The sequence below is a fragment of the Phalacrocorax carbo genome, chromosome 11 (genome assembly GCF_963921805.1).
Source record: "Phalacrocorax carbo chromosome 11, bPhaCar2.1, whole genome shotgun sequence".
In the NCBI taxonomy this organism is placed as follows: domain Eukaryota; kingdom Metazoa; phylum Chordata; class Aves; order Suliformes; family Phalacrocoracidae; genus Phalacrocorax; species Phalacrocorax carbo.
In genome coordinates, this window is record NC_087523.1 from 23,911,750 (window position 1) to 23,937,050 (window position 25,301).

General features: G+C 47.6%; 1 protein-coding gene across 3 annotated transcripts in view; it reads right to left on the reverse strand.

Annotated features, from left to right (window-relative positions):
• ENOX2 (ecto-NOX disulfide-thiol exchanger 2) overlaps nt 1–25,301 on the reverse strand; it is a 54,113-nt gene that overhangs the window by 16,578 nt on the left and 12,234 nt on the right. For 2 of the 3 annotated variants that reach the window (XM_064463501.1, XM_064463500.1), the window contains exons 2-8: nt 21,916–22,059; nt 17,886–18,020; nt 12,828–12,983; nt 8,008–8,214; nt 6,167–6,400; nt 5,624–5,836; nt 3,934–4,040 (exon numbers count right to left, since the gene is read on the reverse strand). In XM_064463501.1, coding sequence (XP_064319571.1) covers nt 3,934–4,040; nt 5,624–5,836; nt 6,167–6,400; nt 8,008–8,214; nt 12,828–12,983; nt 17,886–17,982 — 1,014 coding nt within the window. In that variant the 5' untranslated portion in view covers nt 17,983–18,020; nt 21,916–22,059. Of the gene's footprint in view, nt 1–3,933; nt 4,041–5,623; nt 5,837–6,166; nt 6,401–8,007; nt 8,215–12,827; nt 12,984–17,885; nt 18,021–21,915; nt 22,060–25,301 lie in introns of those variants that run through there. The other variant, XM_064463499.1, reaches the window with a different exon arrangement.

Sequence of the window (25,301 nt, forward strand, 5' to 3'; positions counted from 1 at the left end):
GGCTGGGGGATGAAGGGACTGGGAGCAGCCTGGCTGAGAAGGACCTGGGGGTAACTGGTGGATGAAAAGCTGGACATGAGCTGACAATGTGCACTCGCAGCCCAGGCCAGCCGTGTCCTGGGCGCATCACCTGCAGCGCGGCCAGCAGGTGGAGGGAGGGGATTCTGCCCTTCCACTCTGCTCTGGTGAGACCCCCCTGGAGCCCTGCGTCCAGCTCTGGGGTCCCCAGCACAAGGAGGACACGGACCTTTTGGAGCGGGTCCAGAGGAGGCCACAAAGATGGTCCAAGGGCTGGAACCCCTCTGCTATAAAGAAAAGCTGAGAGAGTTGGGGTTGTTCAGCCTGGAGGAGGCTCCAGGGGGACCTTACTGCACCCTTTCAATATGTAATATGCAGAGAGGATAATGTGTCACTGAATTTGTACTCCTCACAGTGGCCTTTCAATATATAAATGGAGCTTACAAGAAAGACGGAGAGAGACTTTCTACCAGGGCCTGTAGCGACAGGACAAGGGGCAACAACAGGCTTAAACTAAAAGCGGGCAGGTTTAGGTTGGACATAAGGAAGAAATGCTTTTCCACGAGGGTGGTGAGACGCTGGAGCAGGCTGCCCAGAGAAGCTGTGGGCACCCCAACCCTGGAAGTGTCCAAGGTCAGGGTGGACGGGGCTTTGAGCAACCTCACCCAGTGAAAGCTGTCCCTGCCCACGGCACAGGGGTTGGACGGGGTGGCCTTCCAAGGTCCCTCCCAACCCAAACTGTTCTGTGGTTCTGTGCATAAGCAGCCTGGAAGACAAATCTTGTAAGAGGCCGTATGAAACTCCTAACATAAATAACCTAACAAAACCAAACAGAAAACTTTATCCTGTTTCTGCTTTGCAGACAAAGGTCAATGTTCTTTATTACTATATCATGAAGGTTAAGAAAGCAAAGCCCATATAGCTCTTACACGTGACCTCTTTCTCTATAGAAACGACACATGTACAATCTCGTTCCAGAAAAGCTATTTCTCCTGCCTATAAATCACGTTCTTCCTTCAAATCTTGTCATTTATGCCTTTGCAGATGAGATCTATGGAGAGAGGCTTAAATCAGCTGCTTGACACACTTTTTTTCTCTTGGTTAATGTTACACATACACAGGAATATCAATGGGTCACCATTTCATTGAAGATTAATGTTGACACGTACAGGAAAATAAGGATAACATACATCTTGCTGGATTAATTACCATTTCACTAAAAGCAACCCTGTAAGATCCGTCCTATATGCAAGCATATAGTGACCTGCTTCTTTCATTCCCATACCGTGGCTGAGACAATCCTATGTCTTTCACAGAAACTAACATGCCTCAGAGAGTAAGGGGTTTCTTTTCAGACGCTCACTATTACGGGCTCAGTAAAAAAAAAAAAGATGGTATTTTAACACAGTTAAGACTAACAACCCAGACTAAGGCTCTCACAGGTTGTTTAAGCAAACCTGTTCTGTTTCACACTGAGACAAGACCAGGAGGATCCCGTGGAGCTGAGACCCGTGCCTAGTACTGCATGAGGAAAAGGGGATAGCTTACAGAGCACCTCGGAGATATGGCTGGTGATGTTCTGTGAGCCTGGTGTTCTTGCAGAGTTGTAGCTACCTAGTGAAATCACTAAACTCTTTTAACACTGTAATGTTCAATACAAAGGTATCGGAAACATAATATTTTAAAACATTTGCGTGCCATTTCTTCCCTGTTCTGAGCATTGTCAGGAAAGAAGTAATGACAAAAGTAATTTCTTCCAGGCACATCAGAATACCCCGCCTGGCACTGACGTGCTGCACAGGCGACTTTAACGTAGCCTGGCCTTCAAACCCCTCACAGAAATCAGCGTACATGCCTGATGGACCGGCATGCTGCGAGGATTTGGGTAGAATATGTGTGTTCTTGGCTTCAGGCTCTAGTTTTGAGACAGACACCTAAATATTGCAGAAGAGATCTGAGAAGGAGTAGCTGAGCAGGACTTCAGCATCGTACCAAAAGTGAGTGAACAAGACGCTGTGGTTGCAGGTTAACCTTGCTCTTCATCTGCTACTCTACGGCTTGCCCACGAGAGTCCTCTTTCCTAGGAGTAAACAAGCATGTCAGAATACACTTGTCTTTTACCACTGCCTTCACCTGGGTAGGTGTCATGAAGCATCTCCACTCTCAGCTCTGCCTAATCTACACAGACACAGGCACGCTCCCGCAGGGTGGCTGCGTGCTGGAAGTACTGAGGGCAATCCACGACTGGGAACCAAAAAACCTGGTGTTCCAGAGAATTACCGGGCAGCATTAGGCAAACACTTCTTCACACTGTGCCTTCCCCATCTCAAGAGGGTACGTTCACGACTGGCTGCACAGGGCTCTGGAAAGCGACACGATGAAGTCCAGCAGTCAGCAACCTTTGCTTTCCAAACAAGGGAGCCAAAACAGATCAAAATGAAAATCCGAAGCTATCAGGCAGAGTAGGGTTTCTCGCCCAAACCCGACTAATCGGCAGTGCGCGCAGGCAATAACCTCTCGGATGTTTACACGTCTGTCATGGGAACACTTAGGCAACAGTGCCAAATGCCCAACTCCTTTCCGGTCCCTAAACCAAGTGCCACGTTATGCATCCGGACCGGTGTTCCCAGCATGGCTTTGCTGAACACCAGCAACCCACTGGGCTGGAAACCTTAAGGTTATGCTGAGATGAGAAAGCATCTGTTTGCTTTATTTCTGACACATAAATCACAAGATCAGCTCCAAACTGCTAGCGCTTCTGCAGTGGATAAAGAATATTTCCAAACACAGCAGAGTTTCCCTAGATTAGGATAAAAGGCAGGTATTTTTCATAGCAGCTCTCTTCTGCACTGCAGATCTGGGTCCTCTACTTCAAAGATGTCTTTATTGCCAGTGGTAAAAACGGATTCAAACTCCACCCTACTTCAAAAGCTTGATGAGCAAGATACAATTTCTTGCTCTTTCCTTCAAAACTATTCATACCCCAGGGTGACAATACTCCTGTAACCACTTTGAGCATTAACCTTTCCAGGGAAGGGGCACAGAAGTGAGACTCCAGGGGAGGCAAGCTCTGACCAGGAGACCCCCACGGGGCTCATCCGCCACTCCTGGTAGCCCTCCACGTTCCCAGGAGCACAGCTATCTCCTCCTGTCTTCCTCAGGCCAGACAAACAGGCTCCACTGCCAGATGCAGCCAAGCAACGTGACATCCCTACCATGCAGGTGGCATGTACTTCATCACAAACTCTGGAACAAACATCTCCCAAAACCATCACTTCCCAAGAGACAGCCTCTCTCCACCTTAGCTTTACTTTTTCCGACATGCCTGACTCCAATGAGATTTGATAAGACCAGATAGGGGACTGAGAACTGTTCTTCCTCTTGCAGGAGGAGCGGTTTGAGTGACATGCCTTCTTCCATCAGCCCCATCCTTGTCACCGCCTTTAAAACCCGTATTTCACTAGCAATGTCGCTGCATGGGATAAAGACATAAACATGAGAACATCCTGCCTCAATTTTCCAGACTGTCCAGCTGTGATTGTTATCGACAGACTTGAGAGGTGGAAATAATGCGATAAAACAGAGCTCTGATGATGCTTAGGGTTTGTTTGGGGTTTTTTTAACATCTCTCTAGAAATCCCTCTTTTTAACATGAAAACCAGCAGAAAACGGATCGTTACTATTATTCTTGTGCACAACTTCAGTCAGCATACAGATCTCAATGTACTGCTGCTAGTAACACAAATACCAAGAGAAAATTTATTACCTGTAACACAAGAGACGACTGAGTAATCCCCATCTCATACTGTGAATTAAGGTGTTGTTATCCACGCGAGCATTGTGCAAACTTAACATCAATATCCTGACAAGAAAGAGACTGAGCTGGAGGATCTAACACAATAAAAAATTACCAACCTCTGCTTGTTTGCACCACACGCTGATGTTCTTACGCTGAGCTTTCGTGAAATGGTCCCAAGCCTTTTGTTTGGAGGCAGAATGGTACACGGCCACTATCTGCTCGACTGTAGTATCAAATCAGCAGTCAAATCAGGGCAGAATATCATCCAGAGAGGGCGAACAAGAGGAGTAAAGGAGTAAAAAAGTGGAATCAGGCAGGTGGTTTGGCTAACCTTTTCTTATAACACTGTACTGTGCTGAAGCTATGCTCAGGAAAGGGACTCTGTGCCTGGAAAGAAAAGGGTGGACTTCACCAGGCCAGCGTCAAATGCTCACAGAGTAACAATCATCCGGGAAAACGGCATCTGCTCTCAAGCGGGAAAAAAGGAAGGCACACGCTGCGCTGAAAAATATTCGAATACGCAGCGCAACGCTGCCTACGAGTGTCGCAAGTACAGCTGGGCAGCACTCGCCCTCTAGAGTGGGAAGATTAAGTACACCCGTGAAAGCTGGCACTTCGGAGGCTCCTCCGCCCCGTGGGTGCAGGCCCAAGGAACTGTGCCACGGCCGGAGCTCGGCCGCATCCCGCCCCTGCACGCTCCAGAGAAAGGGTCCTGGCATCAGCCACCAACTTCTTCCGCTCCTGAGATCTGGTCCTTCTATTTCTCTAGAAAATTTGCAGCGGGTTTTGGAAATACAAAGCGCCTCTCCTCAGATGAGAGCTCACCCAACAGCAGAAAGCACGTCTACCTGAGGTTTTTTTTATGCTTGTGATGTTATAGTAGGCATAATTCTTACAAAATAAGATCAGCTCTCTGCTACTTAGATTAACCAAAGAGTGGCTGAGATATCAGTGGGTGTTTTATTGAGCGGAGTTGCATGCTGCTGTCTATTACTACTGACTCTGCAGTGCTTACTGTATTTCCCTCTGGACCGTGTGCCCGTGTTTTTTACCACGAACAGAATTTAAAAAAAAAAAATTTCAAAAATCAAGTATCAAACAAGTAACAGCCAAAATTACTGAATATAAAACCAAAAATTAAAGAATGTTTACAACCTAGCCAAGGGGCTCAGGGAGACTTAGTACAATTGTGGAGAAGGTCCTCTTAAAAGTAAAAAATTCAGACTTACTAAAGAAAGGATGTGTAAAAGGCAACGAAAGGTTTGAGGGACTGTTAAAGGTCACATCTTGGAGCTAATATAGCCCATGCTTCTCCCTTAATTTCGTGGTTTAACGAAGTACGGGGATTTGAAAGACCCAGATGTGAAAAAGGTTAAAAATGCTGTTCTGCAACAGGTTTTCAGTTGTGACCGAGAACAGGCCGTTGGGAACACTCTGCTGCATCCTACCTTTGGTGAGTAAATCCTGTACACTTCGCTGAGGCACCAGATTACCAGGAACTTACCTTGACTGTGCACAGAAGTGGAGTTGAAAAGATGACAGAACTACTAACAGACTATAATTAAAAGAGGAAAAAAATTAAGAATTCATTCTCTCCTCCCCCCGAGCTGGGGACTCTTACTCCAATAAAAAGTACCACAAGAAACTTTTGCCAAGTTAATGATACGTGCTTATAAATTAACTGTAGCTGCACAGAAGCAATTGCTACTTCTTTTCCCGGAGCCCTTGTAGGGTGACCCCTCCAGACTCTGGAAACTAAGCGTCTTCCCTACAGCAACAGACAACCAACGCGGAAACACTACTCACACTGAACCAGAATCCCTGAGAGAGCAAGCTTGAATTTCTCTTTAGCTTCTTCCATCTCTTTCTCATGAGCGGCTTTCTCGTTCACTAGTCTGCGAATGTGGCTGTTGGCCGACTGGATCATGGAGTAGAAGTTGTTGGCAGTCCTCCTGTTCACTTCTCCACGCTCTATCCAGGTCAGCAAGGTCTGGATGGCTTCCAAGAACTTTGTGTCATCTGCAGCAAGAAAGGACGCCTTTACACCACACAGGTACGGGGTCCCCTGCACAGCTTTTAGATCCTTTACACCCTTCTACATGAACAAGGATGGTTTGGAAGAAACTGTTGTACTCAGGTATGGGCTTGTTTTTACAAAAAGGCAAACAATTCTGAAAAAGAGGTGGTTAGGAGAGCCGCCAGGCGCGGGGCCGAGGGCTCAGTCTGAAGGGGCTCTGCAAGGTCCAGATGGCACCATCGTATCAGTTCAGCAAGACGATCACTGGAGAATACAGATCTCTGGCCCAGGATCTGCCCAGGAGGGTGGCCGCCACCTGCAGAACCACTTACCTTTCAGCTTCTCAGCGACAATGCTGCACTCGTGGTCGGAGTAATGGACGACGGGAGGCGGGGAGGGCGGGCGGAAGCGCTCCTCTTCCAGCCTCCTGCGATGGCGCTCCTCTCTCGCCAGCATCCGCTGCTTACATTCCCACTCGTACAGATCATCCCGAGCCTGAGCAAAATCCACATGCAGGCGCCCGGTATCCTTCTTGTCCGTGCTGGAGCCCAGCCTGATGCGATAGCCTGGCAGCGACGACAACAGCGATCAGACAGGACAGGTGACTTACCTTCGGCTCCAACCACCCACCAGAGCCCGTGTCTCATTCCTGCAGGGCAGAAAGCCCCTCAACGGAAGAGTTGACCGAAGAGCATAGTGCACAGAGAGTGATGCTGGAGAAGGAAACATTGTTAGGGGGTTTGCTGCTTTCTGCCTGTGTTTTGCACATGCCAGGCGAGACCTTACATGGGCTGTTCCTCCTCTAAACACTAGCAGGTACTGGGTCTCGAATAGCAACTGTAATTGGACACAACCTCTCGGGCAGTGGGACTAAGCCCAGCTGTTCACACGGGGGAGGCAGAACTGCCTTGGCTCCACACGTTCGCAGACTCCAGAAGTTGGGGATGGGAAGGGAGGAAATTAGAGGTGAGACACGGCAAAGAGGGCATCAGCTGGATGGTGGTAATCTTTGGAACAGCCCCCATCACCCGGTGGGAGCAGGAATAACGTGAGCAGATGTGCACGTCTGCTGCATGGGAAGTCTTCTCACCACCACGGTTTGCAGGACTCTCTCTGGAGTTTCACAACAAACATGCTGGAAGGCTCTCCTCCATGGCTGAGAAAAGCACAGGTGGGATGTACGGAAGGAAATCTGAACTACGTACGAAGAGCAAACCCAGGAACAACGCTTGTGTGGGGAGGACACTGATGGCTCTGCACATGACCACGGCTTGGGGCAGGAGGAACTACAAGCAGAGAAAGCCTGCAGCTAGAGGCTGGTTTGGCTATGTAGGAGGGGTGACTGCAAAGAGACGCTGCTCTCACTAATGGGGCACTGCAAGTCTAACCCGATTCAACAGCCTCTGGAATGAGACACAATGCTTACAATCAGTCAGAACAGGCTACAGAAAAGTTTCCATTATTTTAAATAGCAAAGATCGCTTCCCACGCTTATCTTGACAATCTCATCTCTCTGGAGAGAGTACGGGCTTCGGAGGCTGTGCACTGGTTTGTTAATGTACTGAAAGAATGAATTTGGAAGGGATTTTAGCATGGAAATAGAAAGTATTTCTGTATTTTTCTAGAATGGTAACGGGTCAGGTGGAGAGCCCAGGCTGCTCAGGGCAGGCGTAACCAGCTCTGCAAACATGGGCTTGGCTGGGAACGCACGCTCTGCCAGCCAGGCAGAGTCTGCAAACACCAACCACGAGGCGCCTGTCCACCACAAAACAAACCTCTTAAAACTCCACGGATGCAGAACAGGGGCTCCTTAGGCAAAAGGAGGCCAGCCCAGCTCTGACAACTGACAGAGAAAAACATATCGATGCAAGCCAAGCACACCATCCAATTAACAAGTGATTGAGAGCACCTGCAAAATTTTATAGCACCCTAAAGCATTATCTACAGAATCAGCTGGACATTCTTCCAGGTACCTCATCCCAATATTTTGTAGAGGTCTGCAGTACTCAAAGTAAAAAGTATTGCTATCTTTCCTATCAGGAGCTGCTTTCAGAAATTGAATTAGACAGCAGAAAAAGAGAACTGACACTTGCAACAAAGCCTATCATTATAACCTTAAAGAAGTCTCTGTCCCAGAATTCTAAGCTACCACCTGAGACAGAGATACACCTACCAGAAAGGTAGAGCGCCTTGTCCACCATGAACTCCTCAGCAAAGCGGATATGACAGAAATTCTTCTTACTCTTTCGAATAGCTATGACTTCCCCACACTGTTCAAACACTTCCATGATGATCTGCTCGGTTCCGTTTTCCGGCAGCCCTCCAACAAACACCGTCTTACACCCTGGGGGCCTCTGTCTTGTTGCTGGAGGGGGAAGGTCTGAAGAGAGCAAGAGAGAGCAGAGCCGGTTAATTTTTGGTTTGTCAGCACAGGTTCCTTTCCTCTGCCCACCGCTCCTGAGAGACGACCATACCCTCCTGGCTTCCTTCAGATGTACACCTAGCTCCGCCGCATTCGACCTTACCAAGCAGACCTACAGCACAGCTGAGCTGCTACACGCAAATAAGCACATTTACCGGCCTCTTTCCAAACACGAGCACTCAGGAGCCTGAAGCCCTCCAAACGCTCTCCCTAGCACAAGCAAAGGCTCACTGAGCTCCTGTCGTAGAACATAAGCAGCACCAGGACCCCAAAACTTTAGCACGAGAGGTGCTATACAAGCACAGCTTCAAGGACTGTCCTAACATAAAGAATATGTAGAAAACATATACGAGGATCCTAAAGGGCAAAAAGCTATACAGCATCTGTAAAGGGTACAAAAGGATTAACATTAAGGGAAGGTCACGAACCAGATTTAGACTAAAAGGATGTTATGGAAGGAAGAGATGAAGGAAATGGGTATAGCCAAGAGGTGTAGAAGGAATTAGTAGGGGGTTTTTTTTTTCCACATGTATGGCTGAAATGAACCACAGAACATAACACGGGCTGGAAGTTAAGTCTGGTTTGCCAGAAGCAGGCTGCTGAGTAGGCTCACTCACCCACCTGTACCGCTGCAGCACACAAAAAAGACTCCGTGAGGCTGCTGTGACTTGGAGAAGTGTTTCTCTAGCACTGAACTCGTTTCCATGCTCAAGTGCCCACCTGGCAAGTGCAATGAGACCCTCCCAACTCAGTACATGAAGGCTGAGAAGGATTATGCGCTTGTTACCCGGTGTTTCTTAACTGGGTTTCTTAGCTGGGAAATCCTAAATGAATTTCCGTGCTGAGATGCATTGCTCATGGTTAAGTTCACAGAATTACACTACTCACATATTTATTTAATAAAATCATTGTTCTACATTCTTTTAATTCTTTGGCATGTCTCCAGGAAAGTTCTTCCAAAAGCAATTATTAGGATTTTTTTTTTTTTTTTTGAAAGAACTCCTTTTCGTTCCCACATCGAGCCTGACCACTGACTTGGTACAGCCTTACAAAACAGCATCCTTAACCTTCTTTTCTGTAAACCCCAGTTCTGCACCAACAGTTCCTTTTAACGCCCTACTCCTACTCCCCAGGAACAGAAGCTGCAAGCCAGCGCCCGGCCAGCAGCTCGCCCAGCCCAGTGCAGCTCGTGGCAAGGGCCCCCAGGAAGGGCTCAGAAGCGCTACGAGATGCTGAGGTTGCCCTCTCAGGATAACACTGACCACAACTGTTAGGTTCTCCCTGAAAACCAAGTCTAATCCCCTTTCCAGTACACCTCCGTAACCTTATCAGACCTTCCCTCTGCCTACTTTGCTATCAATACCAATTTTTCTTGGAAACTTCCTAAACTGCCAGCCCTGATCACATCTCGACAGCAACCTCCACAGTCTAACGTTTGTGTCGAACACAGTTTTGCACCGACTGTATCTCAGATTAAAAGACAGGTGTTAGGTCTGTCGTAAGGACACGAAACACAAGGTAACAGCTGTAACAGAGGATGCTCAACCCACCCTATCCGCATTTTGCAAAAAATATGTTTTTAAGTCTTTAGGTAAATAACGGCAATAGGAGTTCCCTTAAAATGTTCTGCTAGACTAGCTCAGAGGAAGAGAAATTGCCTCCCTGGCAAATATCCCAGGCGGATGTTTGCCAGGAATTAACATTTCAGCTGGCATCTGTTCGCAAGGCCACACTAAAGGAGGGATTAATGCAGTGGGGGAACCAGAAGAGGACCGAAGTCCCAGGGAAACAGCACTGAGCACGTCTCACACAACTGAGAACAGAAACGCGCGGGTCTGGATGAAGTCAAGAGCCAGCTCGTTACAAGAAGGGAAGGGAAAGGTCTTCAAAGCAGCTGAACCATCACTGGAAGTCACCCGCAGCACCAAGAAATGCCAGCAGCTCTGATGGATGAGAAAGGGGGAGCACGGAGAGCACAAACAAGGGAGAAGGGAGCAGGAGGAGGCGTGCACGCAGCAGCACCCCGGAGGGAGATCGGTCTGCACCACGCACACAGACCTTAGGTTGAAAAGCCACTGGGAGCGTGGCTAGAAGAAATCTGGGAGGAGCACGTACCTTGAAAGCAGTGTCTGAGTGGTTCTGTGACTGTTAACTTGTTTGCCAGGATAAAGATGCACTATTTTGTTACACGTCCAGAGCTAGGAAGGGACTAACAGCGCACCTCCCTTCTAACACAGCGTTCGAAATTCTTGAACTCATCAATGAGTATTTAAGCTAAAAACACCCACCACCACCCCCCAAAAAAACCCAACACCCCCCCAAAAAAACCCCAACCCAAAACTGTTTCCATGACAGCGAGACAGGTTTTCTTCTGGGGATGGTGAACCAAGAGATAAATCATCAGTCCGGGCATGGCAAGAGATTTATTTAAAATGCTGGGCATGGGAGCACGACATCTCCCGCTGCTGGAGCCCATCAGGCTCGGGTGCCATCTGCTGGCACCTCTGCATGAATTATATACAGACACGCAGTTACAAACATCTCCCGCAACTTCTCTGCGTTCTGAAAAAAATGAAGTCCCTGTTTTTCCAGGGGGCCCCGACACCGCGGCTGGGCTGCGCAGGCACTGCAAGGAGAAGCATGCCGAAGACTGCACTTACGCTCCTACCTTCCCCAGTCTGTGATTTCTGTCAGTTTTATACTTTAGCGTTTACCATTAGTGCCTGACGGGGTGGAACACTTACCCCCTTGTCTGGCAATAAGCACAGCTCATGGGATCTGACTATTGCTTCATCTCTGACGATAACAAGCCAAGGAGAGCCCTGTTTGCAGGCAGAGCTCTGGAGAAAAATGGAGAAACAACTGCACTTGCTTCAGTTACAAACCTAAATGAGAGTATTTAAACCTGCTAAAGTAGGACATGGAACAAAATTGTTGTTGGAAGGAAAACAGGCAAGCTTCAAATGAAGTGAGGCCAGGGTATGCGCGGGAAGGACTGAAATCAGGGGTATGGCTTTGCAGTTCAGCTGTGAGATACAGAGAAAAAAGAATACCACGGATACAATCAGAAGTGACTTGGACCACAGGGTGCCGTGCCTAAGGAGAGGATTTGGATAACACTAGAAACATTTAAATGTTTTTTAATATTCTAAAAAGACATCATGCTATGAAGAGCTCTGCGACTACGACATTGAATTTCTCAGACAAAAGCTGAAGAACAAATGTGTCGATAACGATATTGCAAATGACCAGTCAATACATTTCATCAGGTAGTTCTTGAGCCCATAAGAAGTGACACCTGAAATCCACAGGGCAGCAGTCTGTAAGTATTAAGGACATTAGAGATCAGCTAGTGCTAAAACAAATAATCTTGCTGGAGCAACCACAAGATGATCCACTTTAATTGAAATTAAAAGCTAAAAAAGCAACGTTTTTGCTGCGGGTTTTGTAACTGAAGGGGCCTTTATTTCATAGCAGCAACTTTAAGAAATTAAAAGGAACTGGTCTGAAAAGTTCTAAGGACTCGAATGTAATTGAAGCTTCCAATAAATGAACCAGAACCTGTATGGCAAAGCAAGGGAAAATAAAGCACCTCGCCCTGCGAGCCTGGCGGGATGAGTAATGACTCCGAACCAGACTTCGGAAATACAGAGCCTGCAACAAACGGGAAAGGAATTGATTACCACAGAAATGTGCACCTTAGAAGCAGAAAGAGTAAGATTTGACCAAAAAAAGTAATCAAGCTGATGCAGAATCTTTTAATGGAAATTAATACAAGTACCAAGAAGTCCCTCAGCCCGAAAAATCCCAGAAGTCCAGAAAACGAAGAACTGGGACAGACCGGGCGCTAAGATGTAACCGATACAAGTCCCTCCTAACAGCAATAGCTAAGGATATCCTCCAGTGCCAAGAAGTGAGATCTCCTACTTATCTCCACCACATCTACATCTTGTTGGCTATTTCATCGCCTTCCTCCTCCACTGCACAAGCCCAGCCAACTGGCAGGTAACGATGTATATTCCCCCCTCTGGTTTTTATTAGAAAAGTGAGAAGAAAGGGTCAGCCAGCTAGTTTGAAGAGGAACCTTGTTTCCTGCCATAACCTGGTGAGCCCTGACTGTTTCTTAAAGTTTTCTGTCTTATTTTCAACTGCCTCTACTCACCTTCCATCACATTCTGCAAAACCCAGGGCACAGACTCAGCACGGACCACGCTGGCTGACCCAGTCCCCTTACCTCCAGGAGCCTGCTGTCTTCGAAGGCGTAGATGATACATGCATGAATCACGCCATGAAGATTAGAGTTCAAATATCCAGGGACTAGAACGCTCTCTTTCCCAGCCCTTATCAGTCTGACAACCGAAAAGGCTATTTACTGAAAGGGCACACACTCAGTGACAGGAATAGGCTTTTCCTATTGCTCTGCCACCTGCTGCCAGCACCTAGTCATAGTGACTCACCCCAGAGCAATGTAATGGCTCTTCTCTTGTATACAAATATATATATACACACACAGACACACGTATTCCTGTACAGACAGACAGAAACAGGAGGAAACACAAACAGACGGTTACGTGGGTTAGGCGGGAAGAGAGTGCAGCTTTTGCAGTGAATGATCTCCTTCACGGCAGGCATGTCCGGAGGGATGGGAGGTGGGACTATCCCCAAGCCTGGCATCATGGGGTTGATCGGGGGGATTCCAGTCATCATCCCAAGAGCAGGATCGAAATCTAAATGGGGGAGAGAATAAGGGAGTCAGGCAGTGGTTTGGACCCATACAGTGACTGTTCGCTCAGACAGCAAACGGAGTACTCTCCCCACACGTGCCAGTGAAAACGAACGAATAAACAAGAGAGGAAACATCACAGTACAACTCACCAGAACTTTAGATTTGTGTCCTTAAAACAACTTTTTAAAAGCTATTTTATTGTTGATTGCCTCAGCCAAATACATTTTCTCTATTCAAATAAACCACTTCCTTTTCCACTCTGCAGACACCATCTCCCATCTAGTGTCAGAACCTTCCTCAGTAAGGTTCAGCCACATGAAGAAATCTGGCGTATGGGAACAGTGTAGAACCTAACCCAGTCTGGTTTCATTACGTAGTTTAGCAGCGCAGAGAGCCTGTGACACGGGGTGAAGGGCATCGCCTTGCAAACTAGACAAGTCCCAGTTTTCCTTTGATCCTAAGCTGGCATCACTGCAGATGCTACTCATACCCCCGAGGCAGGCACACAGGTTTGTGTTCCTCTCCTCAGAACCGCTACTTACAGCGATGCGGATGCAAGGTAACTTTTAGTGCCCGGATTGGATGTTTGAGTTTGGTAGCTCAATTTTGTTTTCCTTTGTATTTTGAAATATTTCACCTGGGGCTACATTTCTACACAGCTCAGTATGTCGCTTTGCTTGCCTAACTTTGATTTCCTTGCACTTGGTACAAGTGTTGCTTTTCCTTTTGCGTCACACGTGAACGGTCACAGTAAAAGCACAGATCTGAGGCAAATCCTCTGCCATGAAACAGGCCTTTCAGAGGAAGGCACGAGAAATCTTCCCATAGCCAGCTGTGAAACATGGGTGTAGGAATACATGTGAACTGTACCCTTTTCCACGCCCGGCTGACGCCTGGCCTATGACACCTGGCTTGGAATGCATTACATTAAAGTTGCAGAATTTTAATATTTAAGCTTTCATTAGTAGATTTCAGAGGTGATACCATCAAAAAGGTCAGGCAGACAGCACTGTTTTCAGCTATTTCAAGCAGCATTTTTACCTGTCTTAAAAAATAAATAAAAATTACACAAGTCTATCTTTAGACAGAGCCCCGTTCCGCAGCACAGGCGGCCTCACTGCTCCCTGTGATGGTGCTACCCGGCCCCCCAGACCACACTGCATACACATTTTCAAGGAAGCGCGCTGTAAGGAATGATGAGGGTTGGCCTGAATGATCGAGGCAATACCTGTACGACTGCTATCTCAGGGCACAGAGGTCTTTGAGCCGGGCTTGGCTCATAGGCTCGGACCAGTCAAAAGAAGATGGGGAGAGGCTACCCCATCCCAGATCTCTGCGGTTTAAATTCACGTGTTGCTAAGCTGAAGTCTGAGATGAAGGTCACCTCGTGGGTGGCTGTGACAAAGCCCACTGAAGACATGAAGCAGCTGGAGAAAAATTGCAGGACATAATCCTGAGCAAGTAACGTCCTGATCCACCCTGCAGCAAAGGTACAGCCACTGGAGGCAAACCGAAGCGCAATGAGCACAGGACAGCCCCTTTCCTGAAGGCCTGGAAGAACGCTTTGATACTGTGAGTCAGCAAATATAAGAACCCTCTAAAACTCAATTGGTAGTTCTAGAAAGCAGGCCTTCTTTATTACAGCGCCAGGCACACAGGGGATCGCTCCACCTAGCATGTGCCCGGAGTTGCCCTGCTACAGGGGTTACATGCAATCAAAATAGACATATTCATTACATTTCTATGAAATAATTACCATATTCATGCTATTCTTTGACCTGATTAATATATGCAAATGTCCTTAACGCATGCACTTTCACATTCATCGGTGGTCTTCCAGGGTCTGCTGGTGGTCGTCGATAGTCTTCCTCACCGTGTCCGCTGGTTGAGCTCAGTCTCCGGACGTGGTCAGTTCATTTTCGGCTTGGTTACACAATTCTTACTGATACTAAACTGGCTTATTCTAGTACATTTCCCTTATTTATTCTTTTCAAGGATACAGAGCCTCCAGACTCCCTTCTGTCTAATCACATTAGCAACTTCTAAGACTATCTATTCACAAAGCATTCCAAGTATGTCAGACTTAGCTGTGTTGCTCCAATTACAGGGGACTGTGTGTTCTTTTTGAAGCCATTATCAGGGATCAGCTTGCCAAAACCAGCATCCTGGCCTCCCACTTAACAATACATCTTTCAGATTGCCTAGGTTTAGGCTGGGATGCTCATGACTTTCCTCCCTTTCAGCAACATCTGTGCCAGTGAGCTCCAAACCCAGCTGTGAAGCATTAGACCAGACTCACAAACACTACTGGTCTGGGCCAGCCAGCCCTTGGGCACACAGCAGGTACTGCAGCAGGCCCTGAAGTGCCCCCCTAAGCAGCACAGAAGCCACCCCAGGACACCGGCTCTCCACATCCCATTATCCTCCTGCTAAAGCACCCTGGAGATGGTAAAGAAATCCTTTGTATTCCTGGAGCTGTACTCCAAAATGTCAGCAGGAGGGATCTGGACCTTGCCCTACTGCTGCCTATCGAGAGCAACTGGAAGGAAGAGGAATAGCCAAAGCTCTCACTCTGAGACAGCAGAGGATGGGAGACACACGGAACACACAGTGATCTGCTGGAAAATGCAGAGACCATTCCACACGTCCCTGTGTTACAGTCCAAGACCCCATTTGTCTTCCCAGCACAGTATGACATAAGTACACCCAAGAGGTCAAGAGCACAACCTCAGTGCTGGCAGCAAGAGGGGCAGAACCAGGAGCATCTCAGCCACCTCCCCGCTATCCTTGGCAGGGTGGTGGCTGTTCTTCCCAGCCCTAAGCCAGAGGTGCCGGGGGTCACGCTGGGCTACCTGCCACATGTCAAGGAACAGTGAACCCACTGCTACAACTTTTTCAAGCCTCTAAATTCAGTCCCTTCACATTTTATAATTCTTCATGCCAGTGAGAGCAGTCTCACCTTGCCCTGGTAATTTGTTACTGCTGCGAGGTTAGCTGACAGCCACGGGTGTGGATGCCAGTCAGAGAAAATCCTTAATGCAGGAACGGAGGAGCTTGGGGAATCTGAGGGAGGAGAAAGCCAAGATGGGTGTTTCTTTGATTAAGCAAGACTTACAGCTTTCTAAAAGCATGAATGGATGCAATTATCAGAAGGCAAAGAACTAGCAGGGTAGTGAACTATCCCATTGTAATGAAAAGTAGAAAGTGCGTGTGCAAGGGCAAACGGAGCCGTGGTTGGTCGATTTGCGGTGAGCCCCATTGTTTGTTGCTCAACCAGCAATGTGTAAGACAACTTGCCAGCCTGTGCAGAGACCTGCTTCTTCCGTTAAGAAGCTGAGCCCATGGCTGCAGGCCAGCATCCAAGAGGCTTAGGAACCAGATTCAAAAGAGCCAGTCTCCATTTTTAAGAACAGGAAAGAAGAAAAAAGTCCTCAGGGACTCTAAAGAGTTCAAAAACAACACGTCTGGCCATACTTCTCGGTGAAAGCTGTAATAACCTTTTCTATACAAAGCTGGCAGTGGCTGGATGGAGGGAAAGGTGCTGCGCATTCATTTGAGACATTGAGGTCCTCGTAAACCATCTCACAACTATATGCTTTACTTCATCTGTAGGAACAGAAATTGGCTGGTAAATTCTTAAGCATTTTTAGACAGTTTTTCTGTGACCTACAACTTTAGCCCCACCCAGCTTTCAGCAAAGATGGCCCAAAGCACGTCAGGCTTCCACTGCCACTCATCTTTAACAGATACTATAAATATGGCTGGTCTAAACTTCAAACCATCACTGTGCTTGGGAACTGATCCATATTCACCAGAGCATCCTGCTCGCTTGCAGCCAGATCAGAAGAAAATATTTTGCCCCTTCTAAAGCATTGAGTCGTTTGTGTTGGGTGTAGACCTCCTGATCTCAAAAGGATCAAAAGAAACATCACTCGGAAGCCTTCCACTATTCTTACAGCAGGGAATGGGAGACTGGCTTCAAACTTGTGTGCTCTCCTAAGACAGACTTCTACTGATTTTTACTCGGCAGAAGCATGGGAGCAGGAGAATGAGATGAAAACACCACCCCTACAGCAAAGACAAATGTGGAACAAGGCCTAGGGGACAGAAGAGTACAGGCTGCGTGCAAAACTTACAGCAAGTTAAGTGAGGTTCTTAAATACACTATCAGCTGCACAGCAAACCACCTACTCTATGCCACAAGAGCAGAAATAGGATTGTAGAGCACTGCCAGCACAGACACTCCCTCCCCAGGTGAGCAGGCAATTATTCAGGCAGGAGACGGCATCCTTCTCAAGTGCTTACTGCAGTAAAGCACTGAGACAGTAATTTCATTTCAGGATTCTGATGCACAGGCAGCCTGCACTGCCGAGAAATCAGGTACAACACAGCCCTCTTCCTCCAGGAGCTCTTTAACAAATCCTGGGTAGGACGACTCACCCATGCACACGCACTCCAGACTACAAGGTGGCCATTTCTGGAGCAGAAGCCTCCATAAACTTCTGCCATATCCATTTCGCTGCCTTACTGCTTTCCTCTCCATCTCCCTCCCACCCTTCCTTTTAAGCAGTTCCAGTTCAGCTTAGAATAATATATTACTTGATGTCACTGATTTCCTGAGCTCTGCATGGGACCCTCCTCCTGCTGGCCCACTGCACAGTATCTAGAGGTACTCCACAATAACCACGGTTTGCATCAAAAAACATGTATTCTCATTTCCTCCAAAACCAGTTTTAAAACACTGACTTCTAAATAAATCACTTGCAGACGTTAATGCATTTCAAACACAGCTTATTAATGGTTCTAGTACGCGACAGACATTTCTCTAACTCAACTGAAATAGGCTCTTCCCAAAGACACGTTTGAAAGAAAAGGTGGGCACAGCCTGGCTACGCTCACATACCGGGCAGGAGGGGCTGTCCTGTCATCCCCATGGGAGCCATCCCTAGGTTGTTCATCGCAGTGGTCCAGGCAGTTGGGTCTGACATTGGCAAGCCCATTGGAATGGAGTCGAGGCTTAGATTTCTGCCACCATCTGCTGAGAGGAAAAAAATAGAAAAAGACGTGAGGAAGAGCTTAGTGCATACCTTAACTCTTCCTTGCTGGGCATATGTTGCCCAGCAAGGCTCTGCAGTGTCAGCATCCAAACCCAAACTGGAACCTAACACATAGGAAAGAGCCAAATAACAAAAAAAAAAAACTACCAAAAAACACAAAACAAACCAAAATCCAGTCCCGTCCCTCTCAAGTAGATGACATTTATAAATTATGCTTTATCCGCTACAGTCAACAGCTCTAAGGGGCTCTAAAGGAACACTGATTAAAGGTACAGGGTACACTGATTCCTCCCAAGAGATTTATGAACGAAGGACAAACTTTCGCAGGTATAAATTGTCCGAATTGCCCTGGATGTGACAGAGATGGCCAGTCTGTTCCAGCAGAGGGTACTTCCACTGCCATTTGAAGACATTCCTCCTCCATCCTAGAAGGGGAAACAATGCAAAGAACAATGCCATGCTGCTCCCAGCAGTGTTAATTACTCAAGGTCTAGCAGAGGTTTCTGGCAACCCAGGTGGAACTATCAACACAAACATGTGGATTAATTAAGCATTCAAATCTTCTTCAGTGATTTGGCTGGGTCAGCCATGCCTTTAGCTGGTTACTTCCATGCACCATGAAGACATGCTTTTTCTTTTGTTTGCGCAGGTTTTAACTAGAGGTGCCCAAATGCAAAATATCTCATTTGAAAAAGGGAAAAAAAAATGCTTAGCACAAGGTTGAGTCTGCACAGGGGAAAAACAAAACCAAAAAACAATCCCCACACTAACTTTTTTTTTCTTGTGGAAAAAACACAGAAGGAGTTATCCAGATGAAAAGAAAGCCAACAGCCACTGCCCAGGGCACTCTTCTGCTGAGGAGAAAAGCCAGCGCTTGAGGCAGTTGCCCAAATCAGAGCAGGGACACCAGACGTGGCCACCTGCAGCCACAGAGCAGTCTCACATGCCGTCTTCCTGATGAAGCTTTCATAAAACAAATGCTTGTTTGAAAGAAAATCTGACTTCAGCAACAGAGAGGTGGGGAGAATGTCATCAGCGGTACTGACACGAGCTGTATGAACAACTTCCCTGCTCTAAGCTGAAACTCAGCAGAGTTGATATTCTCCTATCTCTTATAACCCAGGACACAACGCAGTGCACAGACTCCCAAAGCTCTCCTGAAGCTCTCCATAACATGCCAGCAGGAGGAAATTTATTGACCATTTATCTCACCCTGTGATTTAAAGATTCAGCATTTCCATTCCCCACCCTGTTCTACCACACGTCTCTTCTTGGCCTCAGAGAGAGGCCAAGAGATCAGTTCGCCTTCCCGAGATGCCATCTCTGTGCCCCTGGTGAGAGGTCTCCCACCGCACTGACCCATCTCCTGCCACCCACCCACCCCATGTATCGCTGGGGCCATCTCCAAAATCCTCATCTCCCATGCCCAACTTAAATGAAGCCCTGCCGAGGTCGAACATCTAGCCTTGGCTTCATCTTCCCTCCTGCCACTGCCCGTCCCACCACCCTTCACAGCACAGTCACCCGCCTCACTTTTTACATTAGCCAAGCTCTACGCGCTAGCCCAGTGCCTACAGCGGAGGTAACCTACGCACAAAATGCCACCTCCACACCTCTCTTTTTTCCTTATCTGACACACCTTATTGATTGGGGGAAAACAGAACATCCTTCGAATAGCTCAGACTTGACGCTCACTAGTCAGCAGACTTAGTCAAATCAAACGTGAATTAAAGCAGCACGAATAGAACAACATCGTACCACAGCCCCCAGGAAGGAAAACTCAGCTCTCCAGCTGTCAGTGATGAAATCTAACATCCAGCACGGTTTCTGGAATAAGACTGTTCTAGCTTCATTGCAATGTGTTGCAATATGGTTAGAGAGATGGCAACACGACAGGCAGGACCTACGGCACGTCGCAGCCCGCGAGCGAAGGAGACGGGTCCTCAGTTACAGTATTTGTTCACCAGTTAGGGGCAGTGAACTCAACTTATCTTGCATTTTATTATGACAACATGCTCAACCACTGCTTTTTAAGTGGGAAGAACCTGCACAAGAACATCCACTTTGCCTCAACATAAGAGCACTAATGAATCTACTCCTTTCAGACTTGTGTAACTCTAATCCTCGGCACTATCTACCTACTTAAAGGGGGCTGATAAAGATGGGGACAGACTTTTTAGTAGGGCCCATGGCGGTAGGACAGGGGTGACGGTTTTAAACTAAAAGAGGGTAGATTTAGACCAGGTATAAGGAAGACATTTTTTACTCTGAGGGTTATACTGGTGCAGGCTGCCCAGAGAGGTGGTCGATGCCCCATCCCTGGAAACATTCAAGGCCAGGCTGGACGGGGCTCTGATCAACCTGATCTAGCTTAAGACACCCCTGCTCACTGCAGGGGGGTTGGACTAGATGGCCTCTAAAGGTCCCTTCCAACCCAAACTATTCTATAAATCTATAATCTCCCTCAGTCGTGTTTCAAACCATCGGCTCTTGTGGCCTGTGGCCCACGTCTCCTGGGCAGGGGGGACAGAATCGATGCTGAGCTGTCCCAGTTTTGTAAGTCCTTTGTCTCAGGAGATCTGGGACAAGCCCAGACTTTAGTTATCACCATTCATCTGTCAACATGACAGTGCTCAGGCTACCAGGTCAGGCACAAAGAGAGAGAAACAAAGGATACTGGGGAAGAGAAATGGGATTACCAAGTTGGCAGTTGCTAGTTTAAAAGAAAGAAATGAAATTAAAAATTAAGAAAGAAAGCACAAACATGAAATCCAAAATACCCTGGAGAAGGCAGCAATGCAGTGAGATCACGGATCATCCCACTGCACAAGGGTGAAAACCTGACAGTAAGTGTCTGTCCAGAAGAGACACGCAAAACAGCGCTTCGCCTACCTCTCGCAAGCATACCTGTCCCAGCCCAGAACCGTATGTGTTATTCAACAAATAGAATCACCACATGTTATTCAAGGTGCACAAGGTCCTGGTCTCACATCTCAGTGCCTAGCTGCCCAAATGAAAACCACATTTTGATTTCATGATCACAACGTGGGCGGCTGAAGGTTGGGCCAGAGCAACCCACAGGCCTGCTCCTGCAGCTGCGTGCCTTGCACGTCGCCTTCCCTCAGCGAGACGGCCTTCTGCTGCTAAACGGCACCTCTGCTTCCAGCCCAGCCGAGCCCTTCCCCTCCTGCCCCGGCATCCCTCTACGGAAACGCCGCACAACTAAGTCCCACAGACCACTTCTTACATGATGTAACACCTCGTCTTTGTGGCGTGAGCAGGTGCCACGTTTCCCCAGTCACACTGGTGGGATTGCAGTTTTCAACCACAATTTAATCTGCAAATACATGCTTTCACATGGTTTTTTTCCAGTCACTCTGTGAGAAATACAACGAAAATTTCTTAGATACCAGCTTCAGTAAGACTCCTAGATCTGATATTACAACATCATAACTGATTATGGTCCATTTAGCAATTTGCTTTTATTACATTATCTTAAAAACAAATGTCTCCAGTCATTCAGGCTGATCTGCCTTATTATGCTGTTCATTATGGTTGTGATTTTAATATTGATATATCATCCAATTAGAAAGAAAGGATAAACCTACTGGGACAGGTACAGAGATCCCACAATGCTTAAAAAAAACATATACACAACAGTTGCTTTCGTTATGCACAGAAACAGCAGCGAGCACTCGCCCGAAGCCAGGCAAGCACGGAGCCACGGACACTGGTCTGACCGCAAGCGGCGGCAGACCACGACTTCATTTCCACCTCCACCCTCCGCATTAACACCTTAGCACAGCAGCTGGTTTCGGTCTATGCTTAGGTGGATGCCTTCCCTGTCGCCAGCCACCGAGCTGCTACTCGGCTCACCTGGAGGAACATTTGCTCTCTTCCTCTTCTTGCCCGGATCACTTCCATTCTCAGCTGCGCTTTCCAGCACCTGCGGGCCGGCAGCGCTGCCGAGCTGCAGAGATTTGCTGCTGCTGGCAGAATCAAAGGACAGATGGTTTAAGCCTAAAAGAGAAAAATACACTCAGAGACTTCCTTTAAATTGGCTTGCGATGCTTCAGGATCACAGTAATAAAAGAAATGCCCAGGCCCACACAGAAGCAGCCTTCCAGGCCCCTGGAGGAACTGTGCCTCCTGGTTACTGTCCCCAGCTACGCCTGATCTTAATGTCACACTGAGGCCACTTTAAAATACTGCTCACAGACATTAACCCCAACACCCACACAAAGCAAACTGATACTGTAAACTAGGGGTGCATCTCCCCTCGGTTGTACAGTGCTTCATGTTTGGAAACTCAAGAGGATACTCATGTTTTCTATTCCTTCCAGTCCAGGAATACATTTTTAATAATTACTTAAGCTTCACCCAATTCATCACCAGCTGTGAATTCACCTGGAATTATTTACCAGGAAAAAACCAAGGCACATCTTGGATGATCTTCAAAAACATAAGGTACTACTGCAATTTTTATTCAAGGAGTTTGGCAAGCAGTTGCCCCCCTTTGTAGCCGGGGAAGGGTGCTCTGCGACGTGCATCCCCAAAGAGGGGAGCTCACAGCCCCAGCTGACTGGGCCAAACTCCTCCTCAGTCAAAGGACGGATCCACTATCAGAGTCCAGACAAACTTCTTCAGCCTCGGGGCTCAAGCTCCCTCTCCCCTAACCCGCAGCACAGGAACAGGCTTTCCTTTGCGGGCAGCGGCTTGTCTCCGATCCCCACGCGGTCGGTCCTCAGCCACACCACCGCCGCCCGCCCCACCACTGGGCGCAGGCGATGCTGGCAGCGCCTCCAGATGCTCATTTTAAGAGCTACAGCACTCAAAGACAGGGCACCTTGAGTCCCGTTGCTCAGAGCTTGTAACTGATAGAGCAGATCTACCGATGACTTAGGTTTACTCAAGAATAAATTTGATTGACCCATACCAATTAAGTAAATCTAAGGTAAAGGTATAAGCCCAGGACAGTTAAGATGGTACGTGCCACCGAGACCCCCTTTGCCTGACAGCACACGGCATGTTGGCTTTGGATAAAGCTGTCCATGTTTTTAACAGCCATCATCCACCTTGTGAGCTGGTATTACAGAAGCCCAGCCGTACGGCTCAACAAAAACAAGGCAAACCCTGACCGCTGCACCGGAGCTGGGGAGCAGAGGGAAGCAACCATCACAATTTCAAGCCGTCTCCCATTCAGTCACGTGGGAGGCAAAAGGCTTTAATAGACAATTCACAAAACCAGGCAAAACTCGGGATCTTTAGGGGATATCATGAAACGGGACAAAAAGGTAAAGAGATCCTTAAACAACCAACTACTATATTAGTAAGAAAAGCTAATTATGCAGATTTGAGTCAGAGAGGACTGAAGACAAATTGTTTTGCAGCTTCCAGTGTATTTCCCATCCATTTCATGGTAATTCTGTGCTAAACCATCACTTAGACGATCACCCTCCACCGATCGGTGGTGGACAAATTGCAGGCGACGGTCAACTCATCGCAGTTATGTGCCAGCGGAATGCCAACCATTCCTGGGGCTCTAAAAAGTGTCTGTTTCTTCAAACTACAGGTAAAAAGAAAAAAGTACTTTGTAAACAATTCCAAATTACCAGAGGTTTCAAACATAAGGTTCAAGTATGCAGTTAATCACAGCAAGTTTTAGAGAGGTGTACTGCCCTCAGCTGAGCACTGGGTTCGTTATTCCACCTTCTCTCATGTTCAGCACTTGCAGGGATGCAAGACTGAAGGGACATTAAAACATCCAGTTTGATTTATCTTTGTCTCAGCAAACTCACTCTGAACAGTCAGTGGAAAAAAAAAAAGTCTTTTTTGTGGACCTATATAAAGTGATAAAAGTAGCGACATTTCTGCGGAGGTACGCCTGTGTTCCTGGGGTGGAAAAACCAGCAGAACTACAGGAGTACCAAAGACAACAATTATGCCGACTCAACACACTGATGGGCCGGGGGTTTGTACCAAACCCTCCTCTAGACACTCTGCCGCGCCGCGATTTCTATTCTAGAGGATTCCACTTCCAAGAACTTGTTAATAAACATGGTTGCTGTGTACGGCTGTAAATAGACAGGAGAGTGGATACAGAGAGCCCGAAGGGGCTCTTCTCTTGGCTACTGAAAGGTGAGAACGCAAGAAGCCGCCAAAAAAATAAGTACTATTCAGCTGGCAACAACAATAGTCACGCCCGACTACACAAGATGCCTACAATGCTGTTTCTTAAATACCCCAAAGTCAAAATATCACCGAGGTCATGAGGGCTCAGGAAAACAAGTCTCAAATGCAGCAGGTTAAAAATAGAGAGGCCGTGCGTAGCACAGAAACAGGGAGAACAGAAAAGGAGTGATTTTATGATTTACTTCTATTATTATACAGCTGATGGAAAAGGCAATGTTAATCTTCAAAGTGTGTTTTCCCAGGCTCTGGCGTAGGGAAGGACGCCGCCAGGCAGCGATCCAGCCGGACGCTGGTGCCGCCAGGCCTGAGACGGATGGACGCCCTGCCCTGGCTGAAGACGATACGCCACGCAGACACACGGCATTAGCCAACACCTGAACCTTAATGCACACCACTCAGCCGGTTGCTTTCTGACTCACTGAAGAGCAAAGGCAGCCACTTACGCCAATTATTTCCATCATCGGTTTGAGCTAGGATGCTTGATTACGCTCTGCGGTGTAGAAGGAGCACTCAGATGCTGCACCTGCTCCGATGATCGTGCTGGGGGGGTAGGCAGCCAGCTCCAGCAGAGGTGGGCTAACAAGGAGTGAAAAACTACTTGCGTTCTTCACAAAAAAAAAAATTAACATATTTTGGAAAATAACCCAGATTCCTTAGCTACAGGACAGACACTGGGGTCTACAGGAAGCAAAGGAAGTTCTCACAGCTGTACAGCCAGCAGCCCTGCCAGTTAGGTCATGAGTGAAGCCCTCAGAAAGTGCCTGCACCAACCGAACAGCTGATGCCAGCCCAGAAGGGAGGCAGCCTGCTCCTTCCCAGCTGCCCAACACACCCCGTACACCCATGCCAGCCCTGGAGACCTCTGGTGATCCGATTCAGCTCACACACTGGGCAGAAATTAATGCAGCGCCTGGGAAGTAGATAATGTTCTGCTCAGATTAGTATATCCAAGTTGCTGACAGAAGGCTCCAACCCTGACCTGACGTGCATAGGAAGGAGCAGAAACAGACCTGCAGATGCTCTCAAGTCTTCAGCGTCAGGTCCCATGACCCTGACTATCCACCGCCTCC